We start from the raw sequence: 24,282 nt of genomic DNA, 5'->3' as shown, positions 1-24,282 counted from the left end.
AACATGAAAAATTAATAATATAGGCTTGCAAATAAACATGCAACCATAAACTCGCAAATCAGCTTGTGCAGCTCTTCACGGTCTACCACCCGTGGCAAGAATAGAACAACGCAATTACAATAATGGTATAAATGTGATTTTTGTGATGCATTTAAACAATTAAAGAAAGAGCAAAATAAAGCTCAATGCTCTCCAGGCCTGTGATGACTCATTCAGACAATCGATGCATCGTATCATAACAATATGCAATTTATGCAATGATACCAACATGATTCCAAATGCACATTCATTCATACCAATTTAACAATGTGGATGAGCTACCACAGTCATTTGCATGTGTTCACCATCCATGTGAAATTGCTTTCATGTAATCACCTAATACACATGCATTCATTCATGATTCATAAGTACATGAGAACATTTATGCAGGATTGTACATGCCAAACACATCGATTTCATGTATGCACATGCACTTGAAATCAATTCATAAATGCACGATAATTAAACATGTTCTATAAATGTAGGCACATGAAACTTTTCATTCATAACATTGTTAACATCCACACACACACGAACATAACCCGAACCTAGGAATTGAATTTCAGGGTTGCATACATTCATATCATGTATGCACCTGTACCAAAACAAACTTTGCAATAACTTATTAACAAACATGCATTCATATCCATCAGGCTAAATCCAAACTAAAGCATAAGGAGAACTCCATTCATCAGATTAAGTCCACCATACTTATGTGTACGTACTTCCAAAGTGCATAAATTTCATGACATATTTAACCATGTGTAACCGAAATTTGCTTTCTATATAATACATTTAAAATAGAAATCACAAGTTAAATATTGGATTTACACTACATGAATGCATGCCACACTGACATGTTTTTAATGGCATCGTTTTCAAAAATCACTTCGTAGGGGAAAGCACAAAACAAGCATATTAATTTAGGTTCGATTTATGCATCTCAAATTTTTGGAAATTTCCTCCACAATACCGATTAGTAGTTCATCCAATTCATTCTTGGTTTTGTTTGGCTGTTCAATAAATTTCAACATTCATACAGCTTAATAGGCATGTAAGCAATCAAAGATATGCAACATAACAATTAAAAACATCATAGACACGGTCAACATTACAGAACCAATTGTATATCAAGTCTAGGTAGAAAAAAGAACCAAAGATGTATTTTCAAAGCAAGATTTTCCAAAACTTTACAAAAAGGAACTTTGAAGATCAAAATAACACAGTCCCTCTCTGGCTGTCACTTAACACTGTAGCTAAAATGAACATTTTCAGTAATATGGAAAAATTTACATTTCATGACACCCTACTCTCGCACGCATTACTTAAATCAAAGTACCAACATAACCGACTGAACAAAGGCATCATGTATCAATTTTTATCAGAAACAAAAACCCACCGAATAGGGGTTTCCACGTATGAATCAAGGCCAAATCTTCATCTGATTATTTAACTTGTTACAAATTATTTTCAAGACTGGCCCTCCATATTTGATAGCATTTCAAGTATTGCTGACAGATTCTATCAACAATGAAAACCACACTATAGGAGTCTCAACCTATTATTCAACATACAAATATACATTGGGTTTTGCACCATGCATCTATTGACATTTAGCCATAAGTCCAGAAATAACAAAGTACAAACTTCTCATATCGCCAAAATATACATAAACAACCATAGATTCCACGTTCAGAAATTTCCATGGTATTCAGTTTATAACCTCCTTCCAGTGACCCGAAATCCCCAAATCAGTTGATTTGGGATTTTCATCACCCTCAGCCCCAAACCCCCTCTTTTTTTTCTTCATGGCAGTCAAAACCATGGCAAAAATCGAAACCCTTCTATTTTTTTCCAGAAATCCAACAAAGACAAAAACACTCCTCATAATGAAAATCCGAAACCCCCAAATCGTAGATTTGGGGTTTTAGGTTGACAGAACCCCCAAATCGTGGATTTCTTTTGGTTTCCCACACGCACACACCCGGCACACTCGATACTCCAGAAAAATTTACAGAATCCTACCTTTTTATGATGATCAGAGGTTGTTGTTGCGGGCGGAAGGTCGCCGGCTCCGGTGAGGGTGGCTGCCGCTGCGAGAAGTCGAGACCGGAAGGAAGAGGAGAGTGGGAGGAAGAGAGATGGGATACAGAGAGAGACGAGCGAGAGAGGGGAAAAGAGAGCAGAGTGAAGAGGGCGAGACCCTCTCCATCCCCCTTTTTATCGAACCAAACCCCCTCCCCTCTCTCCGAGAAAAACGGAGTTGGTTACACCTTCTATAACCCCCCCCCCCTTTCGATCTTTGCAAGAATCGTGCCCTAGGCACGATTCTTATTTTCGTTGTTTTATAAAGAGCAGCCCGGGTCCGAACCCCGTGACCCGCGAGTCGGGATCCGAATCGGGATTTAGATCCGGGCTAATTAGGAATGTGGATCCGGTCATGCAAATAACGGTGGATCCATGGGTTGGATCCAATTGAGTCCAACTGTGGATTAACCCCCCCCCCCCCCCCCCCAAATAATAAATTTCTTTATTTTATTATGATTATATATATATATATAAGGCGGATCTCAGACTCATCTACGCACTATTTTAAATAGTTATCACTTGAATAATTTAATTAGTTAAAATTATTGCACTTATATAAGTTTATACGAGATAAATATATACATAAGGATTTCTTTATGGGTCCTAGATCCGAAACTTGGATTCCAGGCCCAAATCACAATATTATGAAATTTGTATATAATTTTTCTAAATAAATGCCTAAAAAATTGCGGTTATTACAAAATACATCAAATACAGTTGCTATTATTGATGCATTGGAACAAGAAGAATCAAGATTTGTAGGTGAAATTGTTACATAATTCGACAGATTCAAATATTGATCTCAGAATTAAAACTTGTATAATGCAGATTTCAAAATTAAAACTTGTAGACTGAACCATTTGTGGTGCAGTAATCCTTTTCATTTTTAGGTTAGGCTAGGTGGGTTTAACCTATACCCAACCCACACCCGACCAATTTTAGGTTAGGTTTGGGGTAGGATATGGTTGGCTTTACCCATGACCCGACCTGACCCACCTCAAGTTGGGTTCATGTTGAGCTAGGTGGGTTTAACCTATACCCAACCTACCACAAGTTGGGTTCAGGTTGGCCCGACCTATGACCTTACCCAACCCGACCCACCTTGAGTTGGTTTAGGTTGGGTTGTGTGGGTTTAACCTATACCCAACCTAGATTTGACCCCCCTCGATATGGGTTCAGGTTGGTCTGACCCATGACCAGACCAGACCCACCTTGAGTTGGGTTCAGGTTGGGCTAGTTGGGTTTAACCTATACCCAACCCACCTCAAGTTGGGTTCAGGTTGGCCCGACCCATCTCGACTTGGGTTCAAGTTCGGTTGGGTGGGTTTAACCTATACCCGACCCACCTTGAGTTGGGTTCAGGTTGGGTTGGTGGGTTTAACCTATACCGGACCCATTTTAGAAGGTCGAGGGTAAGTTGGTCTTTTACTACAAAATAGTGCTTTAGAAGGACTTCTTAATTAATGTGACACACTCTTAATGTTTAAATTCAAAGTTATAGTTTTCAAACAACTTCTTTGTCCAGTAGATGAACTTCTAAATTTAGTCATTCCCAAGATGAACTTCTACATAAGTTCATCCACAATGTGGGGTGCCAAAGGAAACCCTAAACACCAACTTGGCTATGCTTGTCTGGTAGGAGCAGTAGTGCACGTCACCTTGTGTTTGGATGTTGAAGGTTCAAAACCCAATGGTATAGTTGTATAAGTGGTAGGGGTCTGCCTATGAGTACTCTTAAACATGTAAAGAAAATTCAAATTCTTACACTAAATTTAGTGCATTAGCTATAACCTTCAATTATTATTAAAGGTAAATGAACATATGGCATAAAATCCATCCAATGCAATAGCATGTTAAAACACATTCCATGTTTGGATTCTTCAAACGTACAATGTATGAAGAAGATCAACCATGCGGATTGGAGAATCGTACTTTTTTATCTTTCTAAATTGAACCCCCCAAAAAACTTCATGCGCTTACCCCTTGCCTTGCCCTGCTAGGACAATGATTGTAAGTAAGACAGACAGAGCCACCGCCACTAGTTCTTTGATCATGGGGGCGGTTTCTCAGTGTAAAAAAAAAAAAAAACCTCCATAAATCTTTAGTTTTGCTTATCTACATCATTTTTTTACTCGGAAAAACCGCCCTAGACACAAGGACATAGCTACGCTCAGCCTTCCATACTTATGTTGGTTGTCCTGTCAACGTAAAACTCCGAGGGCTTACCCCTCAACCCCGGGGAGTCGCCAAGCTTTATCTACATCATTTGCAAGGTTAAAATTTCAAAATATCTTGTTGTATCACGTGGACACAATTGATTTCAGCATTTGACACAGGACCTTGGATCTACTCAGACCCGACCCAAGTTAGCGTGACATGCCTTATATGAAGCAAAAACTGCTAGTTGCTTGGGACACAAGAGATGCTGGGTCAGATCCACGTGCATCTAAGTCTGGATCTGCATCTTGAGAGAAAACAACTTTCTTTAAGATCATCCTTTGCAGAGAAAATCAAGAAACTGAGATTTGTGACTATGCGTTGAATCTAACTACTCAACATTTACTTAGCCCATAAAAGCTCTGGTCACCCAGCAAGGTAACTTGTAAATGTCATCAAGTAGGGTTTTTCTTTTTTTGAGAAAAGGCATTGGATAGAAATGATTGGAGGAGAAGGATTCATGTGGAAGACCCAGAATGATTTTCTTTTTTGGTTCATATCGCCGACCCCAATTGTTGTGAGATGAAGGCGTAGTTGTTGTTGTTGTTGAGAAAAACCTTTTTCTTATTTACATTGTTTTATTGACCCGAAGCTGATACAGTTATGAGAGAGTAGTTGAGAGTTGTGGCGACCTGATACAGTTATGAGTATGAGTATGACAGAGAGCGTAGGAGGGAGATGTCATGAATTGAAAACTATGAGAGAGAAAGAGAGAGCATCTCTTGATGTAAGGTCAAAGCTGAGTGTAGTAGGCAAGGGTCAAATTTTACCAACCAGAAGCCTGTCAAGGTGCAATCAGTAGTGGTGTCAATGGGTCGAGTTTGTTCCGAATTGACCCGTGCCAAACCCTATAGGGTCCGAGTATGGTAATAAATAAGAAGACTTGATTAAGACTCGGATTTGGACCTGAAGATTCAATTAATATATGGACCCAAGTATAATTTATGAAATTTTATACCAGACCTGACTCAAGTTCCGATTAAGCCCTATAAAAAATATTGTTTACGGGGTATGACCCGTTTATAGTTTATGTAGTTCTTATGGGGTGTGGGTATGGTTTCTCTTATGGTGGGTCTGATTAGACTTAGGTCCAGATCCGATACCATATTAAAAAATCAAGTCCAGGTCTGGTTTTACATGAGTCTGAACCAAACCCGATCGGTTGACACCCCTAGCGGTCAGTAATGGAGGAATTTATCTTAGCCTAGCCGACCAAGAGAGAGAGAGAGAGAGAGAGAGAGAGAGAGAGAGAGAGTCTCAGTATATGTGTATTAGTTCGTCGGATTGAGTAATGCGTGAGTACATGTCCAAACCGATCCCGACCCGTTTACACATGGTCGGTGGGCTGGACAATTGGGATATGGACGATTGAAAAAGGAAAAAAGACGAACTTTTTTATTCTTTTCAACCTTCAGGTGCGCGTCGTCGATCAGAAGGCACTCAAAGGCGACGACTTAACGCGAGGTAGAAGAACAGAAGAAGAAGCGAGTAAAACAATCGGAGACGAGGATCAGAGCGCAGCCCTACGACGATTTTTTTTTTTTTGCACTTAATCGTTGCTTGCGTTTTAAGGGGAAGCTGTCAAGATGGTAACGCGCCCACTCATTTTAATTCTCAACGACGACGGTGAAAGTTGAAAGAGAAGGACGGTGGGATCTGAAGAAGTCAGAAGAGTAAATTCCACAGAAGGTCCACAATTTTAAAAAATTAGAAAAAAGGGAAAAGATTTTGGTTTGTTAGTTGGGCAGCAAGATTTGCATGTTGTTCACAATCTACAGAAGACCGCATTCGAGACAATTGATGTGTGTCAGCGGTAGAAGAGGGATTAAAATCTAGGGCACTGCAAAAAATTACGTGTGTTTCTTGATCGAATCGGATCATGTGCTTCTTCTTCGGCGGTGGGAATGGTTGGTAGAAGGAGAAGAAGAAAGCGGTTGTGATGTTGAGAAACGAGCGTTAAGTTTGCTCTATTTGGGGATTGAAGAGAGGGGTAGAGAGATGAGGGACATAACGGCGAGTATACTGTCGTACAAGGGTATGTCCTCGGACAATGTGAAGGGTTTGGTTCTGGCGCTGTCCTCCAGCATCTTCATCGGTGCCAGCTTCATTGTCAAGAAGAAGGGATTGAAGAAGGCCGGCGCCTCCGGTGTCCGAGCAGGTATGCCCTTCCTTTTCTATCCGATACGCCTCTTTTTTGTCTTTATGCGAATTAGGTATGTTTGGGATTACTGATCTGATTGGGATGAATTAAATTGTTGCGGATGGGCGGCTTCGATTGTCTGTCTTCCGTCTGTTCAGTGTTATTCGTCGGGAACGTGATTGGTTTGTTTTTTTAGTTTTTTGGGAAGGAACTAGTGCAGTCTTCGTTTTCACATACATTTGATTGTGCTTCATTAGTATGCGAGAATTTCTCATGCAATGGCTCTATTGTTTCTTTGTTTGTTATGGTTTCTCTGGATGCTTAGTTCAAGGTTTTTTCCATAGAATGCATTTCTCCCATTTACAAAAACGATACATTTAGGACTGGTCCCATTTAGTACGAGTGCCCCACCATATGGTATTTCAAATTTGTTGTCCAAATAACGAGAAAATGTACCATTTGTTCAAACTTGAATTGGTTTAGCTCCTTCAACATAGGTCAGAGAATGGATCTGGGACAACCCACAGAGCACATAAATCGTGATCTTTCAGAAAATTGATTCCTATTCAAAGAATGCGAGACCGCCCTTGCAACCCATCAAGGTATCATCTGCCAGTTTCTTTTGTGGGACCAGAGAGTAACTGCGATTTGTCACAAATGACAAATTAGATTCAGTCACCTGCTGGTTGTTGCATACTATTACTAGAGCAGCCTAGAGAGTGATTTGCACCAAGGCTGCCACACGAATGCTCCACTATATTCACATGTACGCTGCTCTAGATAGAGATGAATCGGTGTAATTTAGGTTTTTACATGGAATCCATTTAGATGATCTCAAGTCTTTGTGATCAGCAATTCATGGAGGAGATTGGAAGTAAAGTTTGTTAGTAATCATGAAAACATACTATGACATGAATGTTGTTTGTTAAGGTTGATGTCATAAAGGTTTGATTCTTCAAACCATTATCTGTCTTGTACCCAGAAGTAAGCAAGAGAAGTTGTGGATGTACTTGGGACAAAGACATACGGGTATTTGTATGCTAACCGCTTTCCGCTAACGACCACTTATTTGAAGCGCTATTGGGCATGGGTGTGAATAAATGATCTCATTGAGTAATTATGTAGGGAATCTTTGCGGTCAAAGAACTTTGCCAGGTGCGTATGCATTCCTGTGGCTTACTCTAACTGCTGTAATAGTTTCATTATAGCTGGTAGCTGCCAGAAACGAGTCTTTATGCACCAGGTTGTGATCTAGATAATGATTTTGCATATCCAACTAATCACTTTAAAAATAGTTTTCTAATAAATGGGAAACCATCGTGTTTTTTGACAAGTCATAAAGGATAGAAGAATTTAAGGTTGGGTTTCAATCTTCCATTTCTCACCATGCATATGTATTGTGCTTTATCTTGTTAAAATCTTGTATTTTAATTCCAATGGATCTCTCTGTCCGAAAGTAATCATTTTCTACCACATTTTGCAGGTGTTGGTGGATATTCTTACCTATATGAACCTCTTTGGTGGGCGGGCATGATAGCAAGTGAGTTGAGTCAATATGTTCTCTAAAAAATTTTAAGCTGGTTATATGATTTTTGCATCATGAGTTCATATTTTTCAAATATCAGTATTATAGTCTTACAGGAAAAAAGAAATAATATGGGCTGAACATTGTCTTTTTCTTTTTTCTATAAAATCCTTGTGGATGAATCAAAACTTAGGTGCTTGGCTTGTTATATGCACTTTATGCTATCCTCGATGGCTGTTTATTCAAGAACGCTAATCGATCTTCTGTTCTCACAAATAGATATTGTTTGTATACAAAGGCTTGGGCTTCAATTGGATTTATGAATATTATGAACAATGCTTCTTTGAGTTATTAGACTTGTATGTGGTCCTATATGCAAAAAATGTTTAACACAGGAGAGACTTCAGCATAAACTTTAATCTTTAGACTTTGGGTTTTGGCAGTAAGTTCCATGTTTATTTCCCAATAAAGAAATTCTATTTCAAGCTATTCATTGCCAAATTTAAAGCTATGCCAATTTTCATGATAGGAGGAGCATGATCTTTTGCATGCATTTTTTTTTGACATTGTGAAGTTGATGAGGGTGCTTGCTGTTGAAGGCTTCCATCAGTCACTTTCTTGTGTTTGTCAAGAAACATACCTTTTCATGTAATGCCTGGGAATGGTGCCCCACCATCTGTTCCAGTGAGGAGCTAACTCTTTGATTGATTCTTTCCTATTATTGTTTGTGAGGGCCTAACAGTAATGCATTTTTTCATGCATGAACATGACTGAACTGTGCTTATGGAGAACCATGGATGCTGTGTTCATATCCTCTTCTGGCTCATGAACACACTGTTGCTGTTTCCCACAAAAAGGACCATATCTTTTGATTTACTTGCAGGAGTGCCCTTTTATATAGCACTGTCAATCACAAAGAGGTGGTTCGGTTTCACAGGGTCTCTTGTTTGAAGCTGCTAGAAAAGAGTTAAAAGGATAATATGTGTTTGTGTATGCATGCATGTGTGTGTGAGATTACAAAGAAAACATGGAAAATAAACGTTGTGTTCATGCACACAAGCATGAGCGTGCGTGCATGTGCATGCCCAATCAGATTTTATACCTAGATTTTAGGTGCATATCAAATCAGATTTTGCACCTAGATCCAACTGGGTTAAGCTTGTGGACATGTCATGAAATCACTCATTTCTATATTTATATCAAAATGTAGCAAATATGGGTTCTGTACAACTTGAAAATTTATACTTACGTCGTGGTATTGTTTCATTATTTAATTCACTTTAGTTATTTCACAATCAAGTGATACATGTGATGCACATGCACACTTGATCATTTCCATTTAGGGCCTGCTTGGAAAGTAGTAATGGAGAGAAATGATGCCAACCAGAGAGAAATGGCTGATGTGGCCATCTAATCTGTTTGGGAAGGAAGAACTGGCAGATCCCATGAAAATAGGGAGGTAGTACATGTCTGCTATTTCCTTTTTTCCCCCTATTTTGATATTCTTCACAGAGAGGAGGTATTTGCCAAATTGTTCTTGGTGAAGATTTCGGTTGAGGCAGGAAACCTCCAGCCATTAAATAGGGATGGTAAATCCTGCTACTTAACAACTCTTGCCCTACCTACTTTGCCAAAATTTCTACCATGGATCCTACTTGAAACCAAATTTTCCATCGTGGAAAATATACCCAAATTATGCTATATGTGAAACACTCATTTTTATTTCATGTGTAACATTTTCTCAGTGGTGAGCAATTATAATTTATAAATCCACACATAGAAATAAAAATTGTGGTTGGATAAATCCTAATGCAGGCCCCAATGTGATATATATATATATGTGTGTGTGTGTGTGTGTGTGTGTGTGTGTGTGTGTGTGTGTGTGTTAGAATTGGTAGCCTGAATCCTTGGAGAATTGGCAAGGTGCTGTCGATGAATCCATTTCCGTTCAATACCTTCCAAATCCATTTCCCCATTTCCCTCCAACTCATCTTCATGGGTTGCTCTCAATTGCCTACTCCTAGACAGAGCCTTAGTGAAGTAGTATCTACAATTATAAGAACGAGTTTTGGTTGGCAAACAACATTTATTTTGCGTGATTGTAACCTATTCTCAGGTTATTTTCATCAAAGTTCCCCTATCTATTGTTTCTCCATTTTCAGTTACAAAAGATGTTGGGAAATGATAGAAGCTTGAAAACTTCACTTTGTAAGGGATGTTAGTATGAATAAAGCTGCCACTATATGTTTGTTGGCTGTAAGGACGGCAACTGGTGGAGTTTTAGGCAACGTTCTTCTGATTTAATTTGACTTGATACTCTCACTGGGTTGTGCCACTCAGGTTTGATTAATAGGTCCTGACCCAGATCCAGTCTGGGTGTTTTCCTGCATTCAACTTTGACCTACTAAGGTCCACCCTTTTTGCATAAACTTTATTAGGGAAATATAACTGTTATGATACTAGATTGACCCCGGTTCCTTCATACCAGAAGTTTTGGACCTTTCTAACCTGGATTCATCTGGATCTGGACCTGGACCTGGACCTGGACCTGGACCTGGACCTGGACCTGGGCTTACTGCAATTATTTATAGTCCTAGATGTTGACATAATACTTGATTATGCTCTTCGTTTGTTAACAAGCATGTTTCCTGAAATTTATTTATTTATTTTGTAATGGTATTTTCCCTCTATGTTTTCTTTAATTAGTTTACAGTTTTACATAGGGGTGTCAACGGGTTGGGTTTGGTTCGGACCCAGGTGAAACCAGACCTGGCTTCAATTTTCGGGAATGGTATCGGGTCTAGAACCAGGTCTAATCGGACCCATCATAAGAGAAACCATACCCCATAAGAACTACATAAACCAGACCCAGGCTATACCTGGTAAAATACTATTTTTTATCATTTTTACATTGAAAAAATGCAATTCTTAATCGGAACTCAGTCTGGCACGGGTCTGGTATAAAATTTCACAAACTATACTGGATCCATGTATTAATTGGACCTTTGGGTCCGGATCGGATCTTCTTATTTATCACCATACCCAGACCCTATAGGGTTTGGTACGGGTCAGGTCCGGGTAAACCTGACCTGTTAACACCCCCTAGTTTTACACTATAAAACGCTTCTCTGACTAACAACTAGTATTTTGAATCAGTGATTGTGGGAGAAATAGCTAATTTTGCAGCATATGCATTTGCACCAGCAATTCTTGTGACTCCATTAGGTGCACTCAGTATAATTATCAGGTATGTAGTAGTTTCATCAATCCTAACTTGTATGTGATCTTTTAGATTATGCATCTTCTTGATAAGCTTTACTTCTGTTTATATTCAGTTAATATTATCAAATTTTACAGTGCTGCGCTTGCACACGTTATTTTACGGGAAAGGCTGCACATTTTTGGAATCCTTGGTTGTGTTCTTTGTGTTGTGGGGTCAACAACTATTGTCCTGCATGCTCCGCCTGAACGTGAGATTGGATCTGTGACGGAGGTATGGGACCTTGCTACCGAGCCAGGTAATGTTTTCCCTGTTACAGTTTTCCTCTGTTGCATCTTCTCAATAGCCTCTTTTCCTCACTATTGATTTTGAATGCATATTCCTATGATCTGGATCATACTGTGTCTGATATTGTTTACCTTCTGCTTACATTAGTTCTTTTCTTCTTTTGCAGCTTTTCTATCTTATGCATTCCTGGTACTAGTGGCAGTCTTTGTACTTATATTTCATTTCATCCCAGAGTATGGGCAAACACATATTATGGCGTATATTGGGGTCTGTTCACTTGTTGGTTCCTTGTCGGTATGTTATTTGCAATGATTATTTACTATATATCGGTTCTGCCAAATATACTTCACTATAGCAGGGTTTTTTCTGATAGTGCTATTTTCCACCTGGCAGGTAATGAGTGTTAAAGCTCTTGGAATTGCTCTAAAATTGACATTCTCAGGAACTAACCAGCTTATATACCCTCAGACATGGGCATTCACTATATTTGTAGCTGTTTGTGTTGTGACTCAGATGAATTATTTAAACAAAGTAAGTGATTGTCCTGGACACACAATATTGTCAATTAGAAGCTTCATTGATAGCTATACCATTTCTGTTGAATTATTATTAGCATTTGCAAGTGGATGTTTGCTTTCCAGGAATGCCATATGTTTGTCTTTCTATATGTATATAACTTTGGGTTGTATGGCAGTGACATGTTGCTTATAAACATGGTAAATAACTTCAAGTATCAATCATGAGAAATTGTAGCAGGTTGCTGTGCCTTTGGTCTCCAGTTACTAATTATTCTTTTGCACACATTTTTATATAGTGAATAGCATGAAATTTCCCTTGGTGTTCTGCTTATGTTGTCAACTTCGGTGTTTGACACAGTTTCTTTTTATTGAACCTAATTACTTGATCTACCATCAATTCATGTATACCTGAAATACACAGACATATGTGTTTATATGTATGTATGTACATGCGTATATAAATGAGCACTTGTGGGTATTTTTGTTTGTATATTTGTGTGTCATGGTTTTAAAACTCGTTAACTCGTCACTCGGCTCGTCCTTGAATGACCCGTGACTCCTCCGGGTCAACTCGGTGACTCGGCCGCGTCATGTTAACTTTATATTTTATATAAAATATATAAATATATGTATATATTATGTATATTTTATAATATTTTATCAATATATTATATATAATATTACATTATGTGATATTTTTATAATATATTTAATGTATAATTTTATTAATATATGTATAATCATCTATATATAATATTTATATTACATTTCATATAATATATGTAATTATATATAATATATTATATATTAATATATATGCATGACTCATCCATGACTAGGCTGACTCGCCCCATGACTCGGTTGACTCGTCCATGACTCGGAGGGGTCAACTCGATGACTCGGCCGGGTTTTGTTCAAAACGAGTTTGTACTCATTTTTGACCCAGTGACTGGGCGATCCGGGCCGAGTCAACCGAGTCACCAGGTTGACCTGGCGAGTTTTAAACTATGGTGTGTGTAACAATTAATCTAACAACTTAGTCGGTGGCTTGTGTGTCAACATACTCTTCATTGTGCAAAAGAGTCTTAACATTTTAAATGAAGCCTGTCATTCCCTAGTCAGCATCTTTAACTGTGACATGGGCAGGTTTAAGGTGCTGTTTGATATAAAATGCAGGAATTTGGAGGCATGCAATATTGGGAGATATTCTAATAATATTTGGATACTAGTATCTTTGCCATTTGCTTTTCTATTTTTTGGACAACTATGATGGAGCTCTGCCTATTGGCTAAGATCAGGTGTAACTGGTGTTAGATTTGATCTTTTACTAGGAAGTTTTCTAGTTTATAATCATGTTGAGTGAAATCAGATTTAGATGCTAGTTGTGATTATAATCCCTCCTAGAGAAAGAATGGACGTCAATTTTTTTATTGGCTTAAAGGTTTACTACTGGGATCAACCTTTCAACCTTTGTTATTTCTTAACAGGACCTTCATACCAATAAAATTTCTTGGATGCCTTCAATTTGAATTTGTGAAGTTTTTATTACTTGCTTAAGATAAATAAAAGGACAGAAAAAGATGTAGGCCTGGTAATGGCAATATTGGCACTGCTACAGTTTGCGTATGAAGTAGGCAGAGTCATTTGACATGCTTCACTAATTGAATAAGTGATAGATCATAGATGTTTACAACATGAGAAGCTGTGTATACTTTAGGAAGATAAAAAATCAATTTCCCATACTCTGATTTACCAATACTCTAACTTGTATATAAATAAAAGAAGAAACTAGAGGATGAAGCAGCTGTGAACCCTGACCTCTTTTTTTATTTTTTGAGAGGCAGTATGTGTCCTTTGTTTATTATTAATAAAGGGTTAGTTGCGTAAACATGATTAATCAACAATCTTACAATATTGTTACTACTAAAACATAATAAATAAGACTAAATTAATTACAAATTGCAAGATTGTTACTACAGGAACATAATGAATTACAAAAAGTTACAATATGCTGTTAAAGACATATCTAATACTCCTTTTCGAGTTGTACATCATATTTAAATTAAATGTGAATTGCTTGTCCTTTAGAAAATTGAACGTGTCTATGGAAGCCCCTTTTTGAGAATAATGATGACTTGATGTGCAAAACTAACAAAATCAACTTCTTCAGCTTTCTTGTTATCAAAGTGATACTGTTTGAACCAGTGTTTTAAAACTCGTCGAGTCAACTCGTTGACTCGGCTCGGCTCGCCCCTCCAGCGAGTCAACCCGGCAAGGCAAACTCGGGCTTGACTCGGCATGACTCGGCCTGACTCGACTTGACTCGGCCTGACTTGGGCTAGTTTTGGGATGTTTGAATTTTTTTTTTTGAGTTTCAAATTACAGTTTTGAAATATATAAGTACATGTATTTTAACAAGGGTTACCCCCAGATTTTGTATAAAAAAGAAAATAAAAATCATTTAAAGATAAAAAAGCATTTAAATCCATAAAATAAAATCACCATGTTGTTCGAACTACTGTTCACCCTGTGTTATCAACTTATTCTAGCAAAATATTTTAAAGAAATGATTCTCACTATATATGGCGGGTCAACTGTGCCTATGGGAAGTCACATTTAGGTTTCACCATCCATTTGTTATGTGAACAAGCATTGTACATATTCAAATATTAGTAGTCTTTTTATAGTTGTGCCATTAATATATTTCCTGCATAGTTTTATACATGAGAAAATTGCTTATTTATGTTGATATTGGGCATTCTGTAAACTTTCAATATGCACATATATCCCTGTTTGACATTTATGGATTTGTTAGAGAGGGAATTAAAACTTTTAAAACAAGCTAGCATATATGATTGGCCATTTTAGGAACCTTAGGTAGTAGCAGACTGAACTCATGGTGACCAAATCCTCTAATTCAAGTCATGAATTAGTCAAAGTGCCTGTATAGATATCAAATTCAATTATTCAAGTAAACCTCTATAGCTCTTTGCAGTTGTTTTTATATTCTTACAGACATTTGGAGACTATGTTTACTCAAAAACATGGTTTCAGACAAATTATATATTATTTTTCTTTTAAAATCAAAAGTTAACAAAACCCGGTCCGAGTCATCGAGTTGACCCGCCGAGTCACGAGTCAATAAAGAACGAGTCGAGTTCCGAGTCACGGGTTTTAAAACCTTGGTTTGAACATGCTTTGAGTGATCTTAAAAAACAAGATTAGCAGCTGATGCCTACACATTTCTGTTATCACATTATACTATAATTCTCCAGATTTTCATTCCAAGAGCCACAAGAATGCTTTTAATCCAAAAAAATTCAGGAACAATTGTTGCTAATGCTTTATATTCGGCTTCTATGCTTGAATGAGTTATAATCCAAATATCTGTATAATAAAATAGGGCTCACGATCTTTGAACCAAATTTACGGCAGAATAAGAAGGAAAAGAAGGGAGTGGACAAGTTTATTTTTCTATATTACATTCCTCAAGAGAGGGAGACGTGTGGGCTGACCTTCTTTTATAATAACAGGCTTCACACTTTACAATATTGCCCCAATGTTTATCTCTAATATAATACAAATAAAAGGGCAAAAGAGTAACACAAAAAGTTTACAATATAAAGGACTCTCTATGACATGAAATGAATTTGGACTCTCAACCATATCTAGATCTGGATCTTCAGGTTCATGTCTCAATAGCCTCCCTCAAGTTGTACATGGTATTCACCAGAGTTACCAGAAGCATCATATGGAGTGCGGAAGCGCACTTCCCCGAAGTGCGTTTCGGAAGCGCGAAACGTTGCACTTCCAAAACACGTTGGGAAGCTTGCTTCCCCTTTTTTTATTTTTTTTTTATTTTTATTTATTTATTTATTTTTCTCTTTTTCGCTTCTCCCTTGCTTCTTAGGTCGCTTCCTAGGTCGATTCTGAGACGATTCCTGATGCACTTCTAAGTCATCTCATGCTTCCCACTTCCTAAAATTTTGAAAGTGCCTCGCTTCCCGCTTCTCGTATCGCTTCCCACTCCTGCTTCCTCGACTGGTAACTCTAGTATTCACCATGGACAACTTGTTCTTCAAATACCAAAATCTTTGAACTGTCAGGCTATTTGTAAAAATATCTGCAATCTGATCTTCAGTTCCAACAAACTTAGTTTTCAACTCTTTTTCTTCAATCTTCTGTCTAATGAAATGTTGATCAATCTCAATATGTTTGGTTCTGCTCTGTTAGACAAGATTTATTGATATTTGAATTACACTTTGATTATCACAAAACAAAACGAACCTTGAGACTTTTTCTCACAATTCTATCAGGAGAAACCTAATCCATGTCAATTTTGAAGTGACTGCAACCATAGCTCTATATTCAACTTCAGTGCTTGACCTGACAACTGCTCTCTGTTTTCAACTACTCCATGATATCACATTGCTGCCATTAAACACACAATAACTAGAAATGAATCTCCAACACAGTCAATATAAGAGAATGCTAATAACACCAACATATTTTCTCTCTTTTATCTTCTTTTATACACCAAGCCATCTCCCATTGTACTTTTTAAATACCTCAATATGCGCTTCACTGCCTCCATATAAGTGACCTTTGTCTCATGCATAAACTGAGACACTTGATTAACTGTTTATGTACCGCAAGCAAAAAACAACCAAAAGGAAACAAAGAACAAGAACGATCAAACAAAACAAGGAAGAACACACAGATTTACATGGAAAAACCTCTCCTCAAATCCGAGAGAGAGTAAAAAACCACGGTTGCCCAGAGAGAAATCTTATTACCCTTTTCGACAGTTACAAGATAGAGAAAGAAAAAAGAGAATATATACAAGGCAAGGGCGACAACCCTAACCCTAACCAAATCGGGTCTGATCCATAAGAAACTGGGTCTCAAACATAAGCCCAAAAAAAAAATTCTTTGGGGGGGGGGGGGGAGGGGGGCGCTGCCCCCCTATAACCCCCGCCAGGGGCGGCCCCCCTGGACCCCCCTTCCTGCAAAGGCAAAAACTATGAATCAAGCTCCACAACTCATCAATATTAAGGCGAGTAAAAGTATGGTATTGAAGCATACCTACTATGCTTCTATATTCAGTGGGGTCTCTATATAAGTCTCCATCTGTACTACTCAATCTTTGATGTACATGACTTGGCATTGATATTGGCTTGCAGTCTTTCATACCTGTCTTTCTTGTTAAAATATATGTACGTACCTATATATATAAGTAGGGTATTTTGGTCTTTTTACATAGTTGTTTCTAGAAACAACTATTTTAAATGGGGTAGATTTATTTTGTATTTTTTTTCTTTTTTCTTTTTTGTTTTTTATAATGCATTGGGGGTCCCAACATAGAGTCGTTGGGACCCCCAACGGTAAATATGACTGTTGGGGGCTCTCAACGACACTATGAGGGAGCCCCCAATGGCTCCTTACTTCTTTTTCTTTGTGTGTGTGTGTGTATATATATATATATATATATATATATATATATATATATATATATGGGACTTCTCTCCTTGTATTCTTAAGCTTTTAGTGAGCTCTCTTGAATAAAGTTCTTACATTTTTTACTTGTTTGTATAGCCTTTTTAAGGCTTTTTGTATTGTCTCCATAGTGGACTTCTTTCTTATTTCTCTCTTGTGCCTTCGTGCTTGTTCATTATTGGACGTTGTGAATGCATTAGCATTCTTGGGTTATATTTCCGCATACTTCATTACATGGTATGACAACCATAGTGTTCTTGGATAAAAGAAGTTGAAGTCGTGACAATGCCTTCCTTTTCTCACTCCTTCCATTATCTTGTCTGCACAATGAAATTCAAGATTGATCTCTCTTTTCAAGCTCAATGGTAAGAATTATATGATGTGGGCATCCGCAATGGAGAATAATCTTAAAGGGAAAAAGCTTTGGGGTTATCTGATGGGTTCTATTCCTAAACCTCAACTGAAGCTCACAAAGATACGAGGTCAAGAGAACCTCACGGCCATCGAAGAACATAAAAAAAAGTGGAAGATTCAGAGAGTAATCATGCAAAAATTCTTGCATGGTTCATAAAAAATGTAGAATTCAAGGTATGTGCTAATATTGCCAAATCTCGCAAGGCCAATGAGACTTGGTTCTGTACGAAGGGTACATATAACAAAAAAGATCTTGCAAGAGCATATTTGTTGCAAGAAAAAGTGAGAACCATCAAACAAGGTAATATGAGTATTCAAGATTACTATAGTGCTTTAAATCCCTTATGAGATGAATTAGCACTCTTAGAGCCTAAATGGGTTGCCATTGAAGATGTGGAACTTAGTCAAAGACAAATAGAACAAGAAAGATTTTTTCAATTTTTATTTGGGCTTCGTCCCGAATTTGAGCAAGGTAGATCTTCTCTTCTACATAGATCTATTTTTCCTCCTTTGAAAGATGCTATTGTTGAAATTATCCAAGAAAAAACTCGGCTTGGTATGAGTAAGAGTGTTGATGAGGTCTTAGCCATGTCTAAACCCGACAATCATGTTAAAACATATAAGCCTCCAAACTTTGGGAGGCAAAGTAACTATAGTAACAATAATAACTATAGTGGAGGTAGAAAGATGATTATTTGTCATCATTGTAATGAGTCGGGTCATATTAAACTCGCTTGCCTAAAGTTAAATGGAACCTTCAAACATAAGGTTGCTTCCATTGAAGAATCAACCACTAAAAAGGAAGAAGGCAAGAGTGGAGATCTTAAAGACACTTGGACAAATTTTATGGCTCTTCAACAAATTCTCAAAGCAACTTCCTCTATATCGGGTGCCGCTATTGCCTCCACATCCTCACCCGATACGTATTTTTGGATTCTAAATTCGGAGCATCTTTGCATATGACTCTCCATGAAAATGCTTTAACCGATGTATGCACCAGTTCAAAAGTATCTTGTGTTTGTACGGCCGATGGAACCTTTTTAAAAATTAAGAGTATAGGAACACTAGATTTCAAAAATTATCAAAGTTATTTTGTTCCAAAAGTTAGAGTTGTTTACAAACTAAATTTAAATCTTTTTTCGGTTTCTCAAATTGCCGACCATAATGTAAAATATCTTTCTCATCTAATGGTTGCTTTGTACAAGATCTACAGTTTGGGAAGCGAATTGGGCAAGACCATAGGAAGAGAGATCTTTACTTTATGAATTATTTGACTCTTCCTTTAAACTCATTTTGTACTTATGTCCAAGACAAGATTATTAAAACTTGGCTTTAAAGACTTGAACATTCAAGCTGCTCTAAAATATATCTTTTTCCTTTCGGGAACAAATTTTGTAATGAAAAATATATGACTTGCAAAGATTGTATTCTTGGAAAAATGAAATCCATTCCATTTCCAATTAGAACCTTTGTTTCAACAAGACCTTTTGAATTTGTGCACTCGGAAGTATGGGTTCCATCTTCGGTTATGTCTAAGGTTGGTTATTCATATTATGTGACATTCATTGATGATTTTACTAGGTAGGTATGAATCTACTTTCTTAATTTTAAATCGAAAGTTTTCTCTTTCTTTAAAGATTTTTTTATGAAAGTTAAAAATCAATTTCAAATCAATATATTTATTCTTAGATCGGATTCGATTGTAGAATATCTATCTAATGATTTTCAAAATTATCTAAAGCTAAATGAAATTTGTCATCAAAGATCTTGCCTTAGAACACCACAAAAAATGGGCTAGCGGAAAGAAAACATAGGCATATTGTAGAAACCGCTAGAACATTACTTATTTCTAAAAATATCCCCAAAATTTTTTGGGCCGAAGCCGTTTTAACCTCCACTTATTTAATAAATTGCATGCTATCATCTACCTTGAAAAATATCTCTCCCTATGAAAAACGTCTCAACATGACACCCGACTTCAATCGCTTACGAATTTTTGATTGTACATGCTTTGTACTTTTACACAAAAGAGATAAGTTGTCTCCAAAAGCGATTGAGTGTGTTTTCGTTGGATACAGTGAAAATAAAAATGGATATAGATGCTTTGATTTCAAGAATAACAAACTTTATGTTTCCAAATATGTGATATTCTTAGAAGATGAAAATGGATTTGAAAATCTTGATAAGAAAGAGAAATTTGATTATATGTTTTTGTATGATCTCTTCCCAAGGGAAGATATGCATCTTAATGATGATTCATTGAATCATTATGAAATAATAGATGATATATATTATGAAAATTCTAATATTAAAACATCACCAAGTAGTGATGACATCATTGATAATTCTAAAAACATTCAAGTTTATACTTGGTGTGAGCAAAATAAACCTATTAGTGCATTAGAAAAATCTTCTTAAAACAATTAATCTTTAGAAGAAACTTCTCTTAGAAGATCTAGTAGAGAATCCATTCCACCAAATAGGTTTGTGTCTTACGAAACATTATGACCTAATTATAAGACTTGCTTAATAACTTTACATTCACACCATGAGCCGTCACACTAATGAAGCCAAAAACATTTCACATTGGATTGAAGCCATGAACATAGAACTAGATGCTCTTAAGTTAAAACTTGAGAAGTAGTTAAGCTACCTCCCAACAAGAAGCCTATTGAATGCCGGTGGGTTTTTAAAGTTTAAACTAAGAGTGATGGAACTTAAAAACGATATAAAGCAAGATTAGTAGCTAAAGGATACTCACAAGAATATGGTATTGATTATGAGGAAACCTTTGCACCCGTAGCTAGAATGACTAGTGTTAGGACCCTAATAGTTGTTGCGTCAACTAGAAAATGACTTATATATCAATTAGTTGTTAAAAACATCTTTCTTAATGGAAAACTAAATGAAACCTATATTGATCCTTCGCCGAAATTTAATATTGAAAAGAAAAAATCTCTTAAACTTTTAAAAGCATTGTATGGTCTTAAGCAGGCTCCCAAGGCCTAGTATGATAGATTCAATGATGTCATGACTAGTCTGGGTTTTCGTTCAGGGTTTTCGTTCATGCTATACTGACACTGCTCTCTTTGTGAAAAATAAAGATACTAGCATTGTTATTCTTCTACTCTATGTAGATGATATGATTATAGCAATGAATGATAAAATTAGAGTTAGTAATGTTAAAAATGTGTTAAAAGATAATTTTGATATGTTTGACTTAGGATTCCTAAGATATTTTTTAGGAATTGAAGTTGCACACTCTCCCAGAGGGTATATACTTTTTCAAATGAAACTTGTTGCAGATATATGTGCTAAATCTGGAATTTCAGATGATAACAAGGTGAAAACTCCTGAAGTGGTCAATGCTAAATTAAGACTTGAAGATGTGACTCTTCTCGAAGATCCCACACCTTACAAACATCTAATTGGCTTTCTCACTTATCTGTCCATTACCAAACCAGATATCGCTCATACCGTTTACTCTACTAGTCAGTTTCAGCATGTTTCTACAACTGTACACATGAGCGTTGTGCTAAGAATCGTCAGAAATATCAAGAATACCATCACTAAAGGGCTATTTTTATCCTCATCCTCATCATTAAATTTATTTGCTTATATTGATGCTGACTGGGGAGAAAACCCTAATGATAGAATTTCAACTACTGGTTTTTGTGTCTTTTTAGGAGATTCTTTGATTGCTTGGAGATGCAAGAAGCAGTAGAAGATCTCGTTATCCTCTATTGAGGCCGAATACCGAGCTATGACAACTACAACTATGAAATTAGTTTGGTTACGAAATCTTCTAAAAAATATGAGTGTAGACATCTCCAGTCCTTCAAAGTTGTGTTGCGATAACAAGAGTGCAATTTACATTGCCAGCAATCACACTTTTCATGAGCGCACCAAGCATATAGAGATGGACCGCCACTATGTATGTGAAGAATATCTGAGAGGAACTATTACATTACCATATGTCACATCAGAGTATCAGTTGTCGAACGTTTTCACCAAAGCTCCTTTCTGCTCCTTGTTTTATTTTTCTTCTTAACAAACTTTTGGTCATCTCCCTGTAAAGTTTGAGGGGGTATTAAAATATATGTACGTACCTATATATATTAATATATATATATAGGTACGATATTTTGGTCTTTTTACATAGTTGTTTCTAGAAACAACTATTTTAAATAGGATAAATTTATTTTTGTATTTTTTCTTTTTTCTCTTTTTTATTTTTTATAATGCATTGGGGGTCCCAATATAGAGTCGTTGGGACCCCCAACGACCATAAATATGACCGTTGGGGGCTCCCAGCGACACTATGTGGGAGCCTCCACTGGCTCTTTACTTCCTTTTCTTTGTGTATATATAAGGGACTTCTCCCCTTGTATTCTTAAGCTTTCAGTGAGCTCTTTTGAATAAAGTTTTTACATTTTTTATTTGTTTGTATAGCCTTTTTAAGGCTTTTTGTATTGTCCCATAGTGGATTTCTTTCTTATTTCTCTCTTGTGCCTTCATGATTGTCCATTATTGGAAGTTGTGAATGCATTAGCATTCTTGGGTTATATTTTTGCATACTTCATTACATTGCAAAGATCCGTGGTGTACTTATGCTGAGTCAGAATAAGACCACCATCACCTGTGCTGTTTATCTCAACACCCAAAAAATATTTCAATTTCTCAAAATCTTTCATATGAAGCCTTACGCTCAAAAGAAGTTTGATGTTTTTGACATGACTTTTTGAATTTCCTATAAATATAATGTCATCAACATAAATGAGTAAGAGAGTAATTATCCCATCTGTCTTGAAAATAAATAAGGAATGATCCAATGAAGATGTCTGAAAACCATGTTTCTGGATTTCTAAAGAAAAAACTTTCAAACAAGGATCTTGAAGCTTGCTTCAATCCATATATAGTCTCTTTTAATCTGTAAACATGAGCATGTGGATCCATAACATTATATCCCACCAGTTGTTACATTAAGACTTTTTCATTCAAGTCACCATGTAAAAATGTATTCTTTACGTATAACTGATTTAGAACCCATTTATGATCAACAACAAAAGACAAAATTAACCAAAAAATACACTTTTTAACATGACTAAAAGTCTCATCATAGTCCAAACCGTATTCCTGTCTATAACCCTTCACAACGAGCCTGACTTTATACCTTTCTATAGTACCGACAGATTTATATTTTAATTTATATACCCATTTTGAACGAACAACATTTTTATCATTTGGTCTTCACACTATATCCCATGTTTGACACTCTTGTAAGGCTCTCATCTCATTCATAGCCTCTACCCATCTTTTATATTTGACTGCTTCATTATAAGATTTGGGCTCATCGTGTTTAACTATTTCAGTTAAAAATAATTGGTGTTCTGCAGAGAAACTGTCATAACTTACCCATCTTTCAACTGGATGTAGAATCCTTGCCGATCTCCTTGGCTCAACAATATCATTTAGAACATGTAGGGTTTCTCCTAAGGCTGGTTCTATGCTTGATCCTCTGGGCCTTATTGTATACACACCACCTTCTTTGTACCTTTGAGATTAGGTTGGTGGCTGTACATCATTAGGATCGCTATCCTGCACATTAGGTTGCAGCTCTTCATCATTTAAGTTAGATAAACCTTTAACACATTCCTGTGCATAATGTTCAAGGTTGGGAAAGGCAAAAAGTTCAGCATTCAGCCACAGTTGATAATATTCTATATGCAATGCAAATTTATGCGTATCTTGAATAGATTTATCTTTGGTAACATTCTGAAATAATAACTCATCAAATACGACATTTTGGGATATTCTAATGCACCTTGCACCACTATCATAACATCGATCCCCCTTATAGTTATCTGCATACCCAACAAACCTGCATACATAAGCCCTTTCATTGAACTTGGTCCTAAAGGACTTATCTATGTGCACATAGCACGTGCAGCCCCATGCTTTTAATTCATCATAATCTGGATTCTTCTCGTATAACTTGTAAAAGGGGGATTTATTTCTCAACCTTTTCTGTAACGCCCCAAAATTTCGACTTGTGATTTCGAAAACCTTATCGAAAAACCTTTCAAAGATTTAAAGTTTATTATTTAAAAAACAACAGCGGAAGACATTTAGAAAGGGACACAAGTCAACAATCCTGGGTACGTTAGCTGAAAAACCATCATTCACATGTACAACATCTTAAAGGAATTTAAGAAATAAGGCAATCGATTAAAATCTGCAGTTTATTACAAAATGGGTCTTTTATTCCAAAGTTCAATAAATCTAAGAAAAACTCCAAAAAGTCCCAGAGCCAATCCGCCAGCAGAAAGGAAATGAA

General features: G+C 36.7%; 1 protein-coding gene across 1 annotated transcript in view; it reads left to right on the top strand.

The window, feature by feature from the left end:
• The first annotated feature begins 5,750 nt into the window (after positions 1 to 5,750).
• Positions 5,751 to 24,282, top strand: part of LOC149848767 (putative magnesium transporter NIPA4) — a 47,399-nt gene continuing 28,867 nt past the window's right edge. The window contains exons 1-6 of the mRNA XM_089997335.1: positions 5,751 to 6,502; positions 7,968 to 8,024; positions 11,166 to 11,256; positions 11,367 to 11,527; positions 11,684 to 11,811; positions 11,911 to 12,048. Coding sequence (XP_089853461.1) covers positions 6,343 to 6,502; positions 7,968 to 8,024; positions 11,166 to 11,256; positions 11,367 to 11,527; positions 11,684 to 11,811; positions 11,911 to 12,048 — 735 coding nt within the window. The 5' untranslated portion in view covers positions 5,751 to 6,342. The remainder of the gene's footprint in view (positions 6,503 to 7,967; positions 8,025 to 11,165; positions 11,257 to 11,366; positions 11,528 to 11,683; positions 11,812 to 11,910; positions 12,049 to 24,282) is intronic.

This window comes from Nuphar pumila, chromosome 1 (assembly GCF_984573655.1).
Source record: "Nuphar pumila chromosome 1, dmNupPumi1.hap1.1, whole genome shotgun sequence".
In the NCBI taxonomy this organism is placed as follows: domain Eukaryota; kingdom Viridiplantae; phylum Streptophyta; class Magnoliopsida; order Nymphaeales; family Nymphaeaceae; genus Nuphar; species Nuphar pumila.
This window is presented reverse-complemented; position numbering and strand designations above follow the sequence as displayed.